Here is a 12,642-nt window from a genome sequence, read left to right as displayed (position 1 = left end):
GATGACATGTAGTATGCGTTGAGGTTACGTGTTCCAGCGGGGCCACGCGGACCAGCCGTCACCCAGCAGTTGTCAACCGCACTAATGGGGCCGTGGAAGGCCCTGCCACAAAATCCCCATCCCAACGCTTTCTCCAGCATGTGTGTACGTTGTACTCTCGTCCGTGCTGATCACAAATCTTATTAAGAAACATGCCCTGCATATTTAATCTCCAGCGATGACTTCAGTTTCATTGTTGTTCTTGAATAAAAATATCATATCTGTTCGTCTCATTGCGTATTTCTTTCATTTACTATCTCTGATATAGTTCAGCAGTTCGTTCCACGTGTGGTCCAAGTTTCATTGAGCTTTTTTACCTGGCAATGCCACATAACACGGAAGTTAGTTTCGCCCTTAAGACACACAGACCTGTGTACTAGTCTCTAGTGCAGTGTTCAAGGATTGCTATTTGAAGATCAACTATAGCATCAAATGCAAGCTTCACCCTAAGAGCCAGTATATGTATCAAACTCAGATTGTCAGATATCCCGGTTTAGTTTCTAGACAATCTTCATTCCATGTTCAATTTTTTTGTTATAGTCGCAAGAAAAGCTTCTGCGCAATATTCCACACGGAGTTTCTTGTTGTAAGAAAGGCCTGTTCATCAAAATACAGGGTGATTCAAAAAGAATACCACAACTTTAAAAATGTGTATTTAATGAAAGAAACATAACATAACCTTCTGTTATACATCATTATAAATAGTATTTAAAAAGGTTTTTTTCACTCAAAAACAAGTTCGGAGATGTTTAATATGGCCCCCTCCAGACACTCGAGCAATATCAACCCGATACTCCAACTCGTTCCACACTCTCTGTAACATATCAGGCGTAACAGTTTGGATAGCTGCTGTTATTTCTCGTTTCGCTGGGAGAGGTGGCCGAAACACCATATCCTTAACATACCCCCATAAGAAAAAATCGCAGGGGGTAAGATCAGGGCTTCTTGGAGGCCAGTGATGACGTGCTCTGTCACGGGCTGCCTGGCGGCCGATCCATTTCCTCGGGCAGTTAACGTTCAGGTAGTTACGGACAGATAAGTGCCAATGTGGTGGCGCTCCATCCTGCTGAAATATGAATTGTTGTGCTTCTTGTTCGAGCTGAGGGAACAGCCAATTCTCTAACATCTCCAGATACTGTAGTCCAGTTACAGTAGCACCTTCGAGGAAAAAGGGACGAAAAACTTTATTGGCTGAAATGGCACAGAAAACGTTCACCTTAGGCGAGTCACGTTCATACTGAGTTGTTTCCCGCGGATTCTCAGTGCCCCATATACAGACATTGTGACGGTTGACTTTCCCGTTAGTGTGGAAAGTTGCTTCATCACTAAACACAATCTTTGAAACGAAAGATTCATCTGTTTCCAATCGAGCAAGGATAAAATCACAGAAATCGATTCTTTTAATCTTATCAGCTGCAGACAGTGCTTGAACCAATTTCAGATGATAAGGTTTCATAACTAACCTTTTTCGTAGGACTCTCCATACAGTTGATTGTGGAATTTGCAGCTCTCTGCTAGCTCTGCGAGTCGATTTTCCTGGGCTGCGAACAAATGATTGCTGGATGCGTGCTACATTTTCATCACTCGTTCTCGGCCGTCCAGAACTTTTCCCTTTGCACAAACACCCATTCTCTGTAAACTGGTTACACCAACGTTTAATACACCACCTATCAGGAGGTTTAACACCATACTTCGTACGAAATGCACTCCGAACAACTGTCGTCGATTCACTTCTGCCGTACTCAATAACACAAAAAGCTTTCTGTTGAGCGGTCGCCATCTTAACATCAACTGACGCTGACGCCTAGTCCACAGCGCCTCAAGCGAACAAATGTACAACTAAATGAAACTTTGTAGCTCCCTTAATTCGCCGACAGCTCTGGCTTTTGTCGTTGCAGAGTTTTAAATTCCTAAAGTTGTGGTATTCTTTTTGAATCACCCTGTACTTTACAGAGCAGTCATTAAAATAGGATAACATAAACATGTCCACTTTTGACTGTCCACAACCACTTTGTTTTCATCAAAACTCATTTTATCGCCATTTTAACAAAATCATCGGAGTTAATGCATTCAAAACGCCATGCATTGGTGATTCAGTTAAGATTCATCAGAAATCCTGGCTCACGCCCACAGTTCATCATATTTTTTCTTTGCAACTAAAACATAACCACGACAGACAGGTTTCAACAATTCCTAAGCGTCTTCCATTTCCTTGTACAAATACTTGGGCTGTGACCAATACTGCCACATCACAATAAGGGGTATACGGCAGACAAAAAACCAGCTTAATGGGCTTTCATTATGAACTAAATGATATTTCGCAGCGCCTGGTGTCCTGGTAATCTGCTCCCACTAGAAGTATATGTGTACAGTGACGAGTGCAGTTGATGGTGCGCCTCACTTTGACTTCAGCAAGGTCATGGGAAGGGGACAGGTATTAATGAAATGTTGACCCGGCTGGAAGAAGAGGAACTTATGGTTGCCTCCCTGAAGACAGACACAACAATACATAATCTTTCTATGCCCAAGCAAAACCAAATTCCATCGGTGAACTGACTGCCACCACATCGATTCGGGGTAATTTCCACCCCTCCTATGTGAGATGTCCGCCTCCATAGCCCAGAGGTCAACATAACACGTCCTCATGTGAGGGTTCCGAGTTCGATTTCTGGTACCGCTAGGGATTTTACTTTGGTGGGATGGTGGGATTAGCCTCGTGATCCCAGACGAGGAGATACTAGGGTGAAAAGTGGCTGCTCTAAGGTCGGAACGCGGACAGCGGCCGGGAGTGCGGTGTGCTGACACCTTGACCTTCCATACTGCATCCAGTGATGACTGACTGACGATAACACAGCGATCAGTCTACTATCACGTGTTCTTCCGGGCCTGATCACTGGCTTCCCTTTTCCTTTTACCTTAAGCATAATTACCGCCGAGTAACCTACAGAAGTATTCATTAAAATTTCTTCATATGTGTCAACAGTTTCATTCTTACATTACATGGTGGAACTGCATGAGTAAGGACAACAATTGCCAATTCCTTCCGCAGTTAGCCATTCAGCACATGGTTTTCCCTTCAGAAGTCTACCAATCATGACATGTACAATCCATGATAGAAGATACAATGACGACGTGAATATGTCATCGCTACAAGAAAGCTGTCAGTTGTGAAAATAGAATAAATTAAAAGAGGCAGATGATTCGTGAAAGGATAAGGGATGGATGTCCCGCCACACGTCGTAAAATACCTATTTCCACGGGTAGGAGAAGTAGGTTTCTTTTAGGTTAAATCCAGACTATACGTTCCCCTTTGCCAAAAGAGCATCTCGAGCAGTTCAAAAACTTCCGATACCACTACTCAAACGATAGATTGTAACACAAAACTTGACAGGTAATACACTTCATACAGAAAAGAAACCATTGGAAATTGTAACGCGGAACGTTTCACAGACATAACAGTACTTCACATGCAATCAGTAAAATAATTACATTGAAACAGAGCTCCAGTGTTGAACTGCACGATAGTTTGTGTTTGGTATAGAGACACAGAAATCCAACATGTAGTACCGTATTGTGCTCACCTGTTCGGTTACGTTGTGAGCCGCCCAGCAGTAGAGCAAAACCTGGCCGCAAGGATTGGGCATGAAAGTGACACATCTGAACACAGCAGTGTAGTCCTTGCTCTGAAAACAACGATAACAAGCTGGCTCATTAAAATTTTCTGTTACTGATAAGTGCGTGGCAACAACCAACTGGTACACTACTGAATCAAATATGGTAGCGAAGTGATATTTAAAGATATGTTACCTTCACAGTTAAATTAAAATATAGTTGGTTTTTATTATTACACAAGTAAATATTTAGCGTTCCTATTGTATTTGCTCATAAAAATTGTGTTATCTGAAATCCCAACATTCGTGAAGTAGGCTGAAATACTGTGGGACATAAACATTGAAAATCCTGTGCAGGTTTTCTTAATAGTATAAAGCTCCTCATAACAAGGCAGCCACAGGTTTAAGCAGTGAACATTCTCACCATATAAGTGTAATTAAACTTTCTGAATGGTATTTAACAATACATTTCATATTGCTTACTACTTATATAGATGCGATATAGGCCTAAATTTTTGGGGTGATATGTGTTTTGTAAGTAAAAAATGCCTTTTCTTGCTGATCTGTATTTTATTTCTCCTAAACGGGTTTCACGTTTTTTCAGTGGGATACAGAATGATACGGTTTTGTTTTGATATGTATTATGTTTAGATAATAAAACAATTCACGTCTCGTTTCTCATGTAAGTAAGTGATTTCTTACATTTCTTCGCTTTTATAGCTGGCATCTGTTTTTCCTTTCATCTGGTTACATGCTGGTGGTCGCACTACAGCTCTGTTTATGAAACATAAGCATGTTTTTATGTTACTAACGTTTTCTCCACACTTTACACACTTTACATTTTGTTTACCCTTATTTCTACGATGCACTATAAGTGTTCTGACACTAATTACAGATATTTTATCGAAAAATGTTATTTCAGGACATAACTACTTTGAGTTCACTATGTGTCTCACCCTCTTTGGTTTATTTACTGACAAGCTGCTAAGCTAACGAGATACATTGGTGTGCAAAATTGAAGCAGCAAACAGAAATTTTACAAGTCTGCATTTATTTTGCCACAAAAAAGTATAAAGAAGTAATAGTAAAGGACAAAGAATGTAAGGAATACAGAACGTAATCATCTGCAACATGCATAACATAGACAAAATTGTTCTTAGTTTTATTTATTTATTTTTAACTTAAAGATTTGCACACACATCCTGACAACTGGTTGATGTGCTCAGTATGGGGCCAATACAGTTATGACAACAACAGGACATGCTGTGGATGACGTCATCAACCTCGTGTTGAGGCAATAACGCCCATTATTCCTGCAGAGCTGTTCAGAAGTCTTAGATAGTGGTTGGTGGATGCTGCCCATCTCCCTATTAAATCTGGGAAATGCCCTATGGGATTCAAAACGGGAGAGCGAACAGGCACGCAATGCCTGAAATATCTTCCTTTTCCAAAAAAACATCAACCGCCCTTGCCTATGAGTTCCAATCTATACGACGTCTGGGCCCATAGTACCTCGCAACAACCGCATACGAGATTCCAAGATCTCTTCACGGTACCTGACAACAGTTAAATCTTCATGCTTCATCTGTACAATTTCATGAAGAGGTGTTCGAGTGTTCAACATAAACCCTGCCCACACCATTACGGATCCTACTAGATATCGGTCTCTTTCCATAATGTTTGGGTCCCTAAATCATTTTTCACGTGGCCTCCAGACGTGAATCCGCCGAAAATCACCCTTCAGACCAAATCGCGTCACATCATTGGAAGGAACAGCGGCCCACCGTTGTACCGTCGAGGTGCCATGTTGACGGATGATCCCTTCTGTGGAGGCACGCCATAGGTAAACAGACAGCAGGTCTCCAACTATAAAGGCCACTCTGCTCAAGCTTTCTGTACACCGTTTGCCTCGATACAACACGTCCATGGAATGCTGTAATGGCAGATGCCAGTTGCTGAGCATTACTAAGGCGCTACCACCATGTCCTTACAGCAACTAACGGTCCATTCTTTCTGATGTCACAAGTGATCGGCCCTGTACTGGTCTCCAGGATACAGTTTAGGTGTGTATAGAATGTCGCCTCATCCGAGAAACTATAGAACGATTCACATTAAGCCATCGGGCCACATCAGTTTACGACTTTCTTGGTTCCATTCTTTCTGTGGCCCTCCACAGCAGAGAGTCTGTAGGCGTCTTCTCTGTGCCGTAGTGCACCGTCTGCAACTGTGTGCACAGCGACTGTGAATGTGGGACTACCTTGGAAAATCTAACCCTCTTGCAGGTGCCCTGACGTCAATGCTGGCTTAGTTATCCGTTGGTCGAAATGTTGTCTTCGGGGCAGATCGTAACGACATCTTTTGACATGTCGTATGATTGTGTCATGAATTAGACACCGGACTGTCAAACAGTAGTTTTTGTGTTAATTTTGGACACCAGTGTATATGTTGTAAACTAACGCCTATTCATTTCTTTTATGTTTATAGCTGTTGCTGCGCCCGTGTGTGTGTGTGTGTGTGTGTGTGTGTGTGTGTGTGTGTGTGTGCGCATGTGTGTGTGTGTGTGTGTGTGTGTGTGAGAGAGAGAGAGAGAGAGAGAGAGAGAGAGAGAGAGAGAGAGAGAGAGAGAGAGAGAGAGGGGGAGGGGGGGGAGTGGGAACAGTGTCTATAAAGGGGCAATTGAAATTAGTTTGGCAGGTAATGTAATTAATACAGACAATGATTTTCCTCTTAGCAGGACGTGGAATCCTGTACTGTCCCGCATCAAAACAGGACGTTCTTCGGTACGGCCAGTCCGAGTGTTCGAGAATTGTCACTGAGTGCGATATATCGTTGTCGCCAGTGTTCTACTAAGGGCGACGCCACCTGCCCAGTCTTGAAGGGTAGCAACCACGACGGGTGGCGCATGCGCCGTGTACGATACGGTAGCCTACATAGGACGTCGATTTGCAACCTGGTGTCAGTTTTCAGCGAGACTAATCAGCAGAAGCAGCATCCTCCTGAAGATGGCGACCAGTTGGATCGCAGAAATATCAAATCGAGATGATTTTAGGATCCGGCAGCAAATCCGTTTCAAGACGTATTACGCCGGGAAAGCCTACGAAGTCACAACGTTACGTCCAGTCACGTACAATGCCAACAATGAAGTACAGAGAAGGCATTGCTACGGCGTAAGAATGATTTTTGTACTTAAGCCGTGATCATCTTACTGCTCTTAAGAAAATGCAAACTTCGGAATAATATGGTGACAATTTACTGCATTATCTACCTTATGCAACACAGGAACAGTTCGGAGACTATCATAGTTGTATCAGCACGACAATGCGAGGCAATGGTTTATCAAAGCAACATTTCTGAAACTCCAGAATGAGGTTTTCACTCTTCAGCGGAGTGTGCGCTGATACGAAACTTCGTGGCAGATTAAAACTGTGTGCCCGACCGAGACTCAAACTCGGGACCTTTCGTGGGCAAGTGCTCTATCATCTGAGCTACCGAAGCACGACTCACGCCCAGTACTCGCAGCTTTACTTCTGCCAGTACCTCGTCTCCTACCGGTAGAGAACTTGCCCGCGAAAGGTAAAGGTCCCGAGTTCGAGTCTCGGTCGGGCACACAGTTTTAATCTGCCAGGAAGTTTCATATCAGCGCACACTCCGCTTCAGAGCGAAAATCTCATTCTGGAAACATCCCCAAGGCTGTGGCTAAGCCATGTCACAGCAATATCCTTTCTTTCAGGAGTGCTAGTTCTGCAAGGTTCGCAGAAGAGCTTCTGTAAAGTTTGGAAGGTAGGAGACGAGTTACTGGCAGAAGTAAAGCTGTGAGTACCAGGCGTGAGTCGTGCTTCGGTAGCTCAGATGGTAGAGCACTTGCCCGCGAAAGGCAAAGGTCACGAGTTCGAGTCTCGGTCGGGCACACAGTTTTAATCTGCCAGAAAGTTTCATTTCTGAAACTGACTGGTCTGCCAAAAATTGCGACATTAACTCAATGGAACACCTTGGCACACGTTACAATGTCGACTTCTTCCGGACGCCACCGTTCGACATCACTACCTAATGTGATTTCGACGCTTGGGGAAGAATGAGCTGCATTTTCTCCAAGCGAATTTATACACCTCATCGATGGTAGGCGACGAGTTGCATCAAGCCCGTCGGCTGAAGGCCATAGCCTTGAGTGTACTTTAGGCTAATTCATAGAATGTGCTCGGGCATCTAGGACATTGATTCACCGCAGTATGGCAGTCATGGAACTGACTGCTCTTATAGAGAATGCCATCTAACCCAATGAGGATATGACGCGTATTTCGGTTTGTAATGACCGCATGTGTCGTTCTTATTCTGTTGTCGGTTTCTCGACATGTGCTCTTGTAAAATAGACAGCGTTTCTGACAAGTTGTCTTATGGGCTGACAAAAGTGCTTGTCTTGCTTCCTTCGGTTTTCTGTCGTGTTCTCCTTTCTGCTGAATACGTATCCTCGCTTGTTTTAATAAAATTATTATATCTTGTAACTATTATTATTCTGTGGCGCAGTAGAATTAACAGTGAGGTGTATACGGAAAACATTATAAGGCTTTTTTTTGGCCAGTAAACTGAGAAAGAACGTAGCCTTGCGACCCGTAAGTAAGACTCTGCGAGAGCTCTGTAGCCAACTTCTTATTACAGGGAATTTGTTTCGCGTTTCAGGAAAGAGTTATAACAAACAAAATTTAACTCCATGTTCTACTGAATCAACCCCCTCACGTTTTTTTGTGTCAAAAGCATTAAAAGAGAAAGTATGTAAACCGATCCACGGGCTTTAGATTAATTTAGAACTTAGAATCGTCAAGATATTGCTGATATTTTTCTGAGAGAACTGCAGGCTGTAATAATAAATCTCTTAAACGGGTGTCAGAAATGTTTGACCGACGAAGGGAGACACTTTCAGCGTCTTCTTGCTCAAGGGCAGGTGAGAGGCAGTTTCTATTCCCATTCTGCCAATGTTATTTTACCCGCTGAATAGAAGCACCTTTCAAAATAACTACGAGTATTAGAACACTGCAATTTTTGCTGAATGTGTGTAACATAAAAGCCTAAATTCACAAGTAAAATTAACGAAACACTTCTTATAGATTCCAAGGAATTTTTTAAATCTGCCTATAATCAAATATCACTTTTTTCTATACATTAGTGGAAACAAACCAAATTCTGTTCGATTAAATAGTTTCTGTTCGATTGTTGGTTCTTGATTTACTTGTAATAAGTTATCACCATCCGGAGTACAATTGCTGGTATTTCATATTTCTAACCCTTTCAGTTCAGAAAATAATGGCACCTAAAACTCATAATACTTGATTTTGGGAAAAATCATTTCAAAGTTTAATATTGTAATTCTGATATAGTCATTTGTGAAAATTATATATATTAATATTTTCTGCACTATACTTAGCATCATCTGAATCGTATTGATCTTTTCTCTTCTTGGTTCCTCGTTTTTTTCTGTCTTGGTTCTTCTCTGCATTTTAAATCAGCAACTTCTGCTACGCAGATTACCTTTTCATCTATTTGCGTCATGGGCTTTGATGTAATACCACTAAACTGTATGCCCAATGCTTCTAAAATATCCACTTTCTTTATTACACCATCACTGAAGCATAAAATGGCGTCATATACAGCAAATTTAAAGGTTGTAAACTAACCAAACACAGTTTTTGGTAACCGGTTACAAATGAAAGAATTTACACATTCGTTTGTTGTGTTTTCTCATGAAGACATTTTTCAACAAAGTATCTTTACTAAGATATCTAAATATAATTTTAATTTCATTGATTGTTCCAGCAGATAAAGAATGTCTGCGGTCGTATGTTGTGCTTCTCCTACACTTGCATCAAGTGTCAAGATCATTTGGGCAAATAAAATGCTGAGAATTTTCATTTGGGGAAAGCCTATGGAGAAAACATAGCCCATACAGCTATCTTCACGTTTTCTGAATTCCCAACATTTGTTGTTATGGCCATGCTACAGCAGTTACGTAATCTATCTCAGCGTTTCTCAGGCGACCTTCACAACTTATCTCTTTGCCATCTCGCAGTAGTATTTTTGTTCTTTCTTTCAACTGTCTTCTCAACCTGGACCACATTCTCTTCCCCACATTCCAAATGCATTCTAATTTGCAGACTTAACACTAGAACCATAGTGTTCTTGTGTACATATCTGGTCGGAAGCCCTGCTGTCGCTATCCTTTAAACACTATTTTATCTAACATCTCTATTTGCCGGTGCACGATTGAAGATCCTGACAACTCGTGCCACTTCCATGTCACCGCTAGGACCAGCATGATTCTTCTGACACTTGTCCTCATGTTACATTTCCATTTCAGTGAGGCAAGTGAAATATTTGCTTAGAATCTTCACATTAATTAACTTGCTGGTATCAAATTATGTAGCAGTCACAAAACTATTTAGTCAAGTGTGGCCACGTTGCAGCGAACTGTCATCTAAACACGCACAAACTTCAGCTCGTTCGCGGTCACCAGTTCCCTTGACTGATCCTTTAACTGATTATTCCATTGGTAGTTTGTAGACTTCAGCAAGAGCACTTCCAATAAATTCATTATAAGTCATAAATTTTGCAGGCGGATTTGGAATGTCAAGTAGTCCACAAAAGAGTTTGTCTGCCTCCGTCCCTTTACCAATGATCTGAGATCATAAACTAGCCTAAAGTTATTTTAATACATATTATTATTTTTCATTTGTGACACCATTGTTGTAGCAACTGCTACACGCTTTGAACAATTCAATGTCAGTTTTGACACAATTCCTTTGCGAAGACGTTGATTCCCAAAGACGTGCTACCACTACATTTACCTCATACACTATTTTTTAACATAAAGTCACAGAGCATGCTGAAGTTCAACACAAATTTCCAAACGAGTATTCATCCACACAAGCTGACTGTGAGGAAAAGCCTCGAAGATATAGCGCTTTCTTTCTTGAGGTGCTTCTTTACATTCAGGAATCTTAGTTCCTTTGACCAAGTAACGTCATTTAGCTTTACATGTTTCTTTCCTCTGAATTTTTCTTCAGGCTAAGTTTTCTTTGTTTGTGCCACTTTGATAAAAATGTCTGAAACCGGAGAGAATATAAATCAGTGCTTACTCATCGTAGTAAAGAACGTACAACAGTATTCGAAAACAGCAACAAACATGTTCAGAACTAAGAGTGTCGATAGAAAGCCTTGACACACTAAAACAGTACAGGTAACAAACGGGGAACAAGATATATTGAAATCGGTGCAATTTTCTCTGAATGGCGCATAGAAGCAAGCACGAAATTTGAATGCCAAATCGCACAGAGCATCAGGAAAAAATTCACATCTCGCGAGCAATTTGTGGTATTTATATGAAACAGAAACGTTTTCATGCCGGGAATGGAGAGCTTTCCAAATACGCAAATATCTAAAAATAGATTTTTGAGCCTGTTTGCTTTCCGTCTCCACTTAACATACTCTGCTTTGTAGTGTTTATGTTATGTATATCAGAAATAACTAATGCAACAGACCGTACTATATTTACTGACATTTATTGCGGACTTTCCGCCATCCTCACCGCGGTCTCTCCGTCCGACTGCAAGCTGCGAAAGTAGTTGCGTTAAAAGTTGGTCACCAAGTAGAGAGTTCCTTTTCTCTGTTATCAGGTTTAAGGCGTTGTTCATCTTCAACAGTCTCTTACTGAGCTGTAGAGTTGATCTTCAAAATTTTTCTTGTGCTGTTGCTAAAAAAAATTATTATGGTATAACTAAGTTTGGTGCAAATATCTTACATATGTGGCCTGGAACAGCGCCATGCAAGCGACGATGACGCTGAAAAAGAACTGGGTCATTGCGATGGGGCTCATTGTGTTCTGCAGTCGTACGACGAACCTGGAAGAACAACAACAACAAAACTTTCATATTTCCCGCTGACACAAAATGTACGCAGGATTTCCACACATCAAGAATGGGGCAATATAAAATTAAACCTCTGACTTATGAAACCCGAAGGGTTAGTACGCCAATTCCAGAAACTTACATTTTGTGTCTATATATTATTACAGCATTTTATTAAGTTATAATTAAGTGAACGTAATAGTGGACTTACAACTTAATCCAAACACATTTTAAAATTGTATGTATGTAAGAACCTATTTATGTTCCACATCGTCTCCTAAACCCCAGTACCGATTTCAACCACGCTTGGTATACATATTACTTACTGTCTGAAAAGAACTACTGTCGAGGTAAGAACCACCTACCAATCAAAGGGGTGGGAATGCAAGGGAGTAAACAGTGTACTCCACGACGCACCGGTACCCAGTCTTTATTCATCCAATTTGAGAATGAGGACACATACTGGCTCGCAATAAACTTCACACATAATTTCAAATGCTGCGCCCTGATGACCTTGCTGTTTAGTGTCATCCGTCATAAATCATCACGGTCAAATCCTTACGAAACTTCTTTTGGCCGACAGAGCCCACAAAGTAATAAATGGGTAAAAGTTTATCGCTTACTACACTTTCGCTGTCCCCGCATAAGACTGCGGCACCAGACATGATGTCTTTTTTTTTTTTTAGTTCTTCACTACTTTCTGAATTCGCGACACGTTTTGCAGGCAAGATTCACATGTACCATTAAATGTACGGACAAAATTATATCATTTTATGATACGTAGTTCAGGAGATGTGACATCATATAAACTCGAATGTGTGAAAACGAAACTGCAGGAAGAAATTCTCTAGAGATACATATGAAATCAGTGTAGAAATATCTGTGACATACATTAAATATGTTGCTGTTGTTCTGGTCTTCAGACCGCAAACAAGTTTGATGCATCTGTCCATGTTAATGCACAATGATGAGCCAAAACGCTATGACTACTGCCCACAGCGAGGGTAAAACCCTCCTGGTGGTGATGCGTGTAAGTGAGGCAGTAATGAAGGAATTAAAGTGGAAGAGAGAGTAGTGGGCAGTCATTATAGCGAAGATAT

The 12,642-nt window shown here is 41.3% G+C and overlaps 1 protein-coding gene across 1 annotated transcript in view; it reads right to left on the bottom strand.

Annotated features, from left to right (window-relative positions):
- The window catches only part of LOC126285169 (odorant receptor Or2-like), a 45,468-nt gene that overhangs the window by 15,752 nt on the left and 17,074 nt on the right, over positions 1-12,642 (bottom strand). The window contains exons 2-3 of the mRNA XM_049984479.1: positions 11,437-11,536; positions 3,621-3,722 (exon numbers count right to left, since the gene is read on the bottom strand). Of these exons, the coding sequence (XP_049840436.1) occupies positions 3,621-3,722; positions 11,437-11,536 (202 nt within the window). The remainder of the gene's footprint in view (positions 1-3,620; positions 3,723-11,436; positions 11,537-12,642) is intronic.

This window comes from Schistocerca gregaria, chromosome 8 (genome assembly GCF_023897955.1).
Source record: "Schistocerca gregaria isolate iqSchGreg1 chromosome 8, iqSchGreg1.2, whole genome shotgun sequence".
Taxonomy (NCBI): Eukaryota; Metazoa; Arthropoda; class Insecta; order Orthoptera; family Acrididae; genus Schistocerca; species Schistocerca gregaria.
Note: the sequence above shows the minus strand (reverse complement) of the source record. Positions and strands in the feature narration are given on the sequence as shown.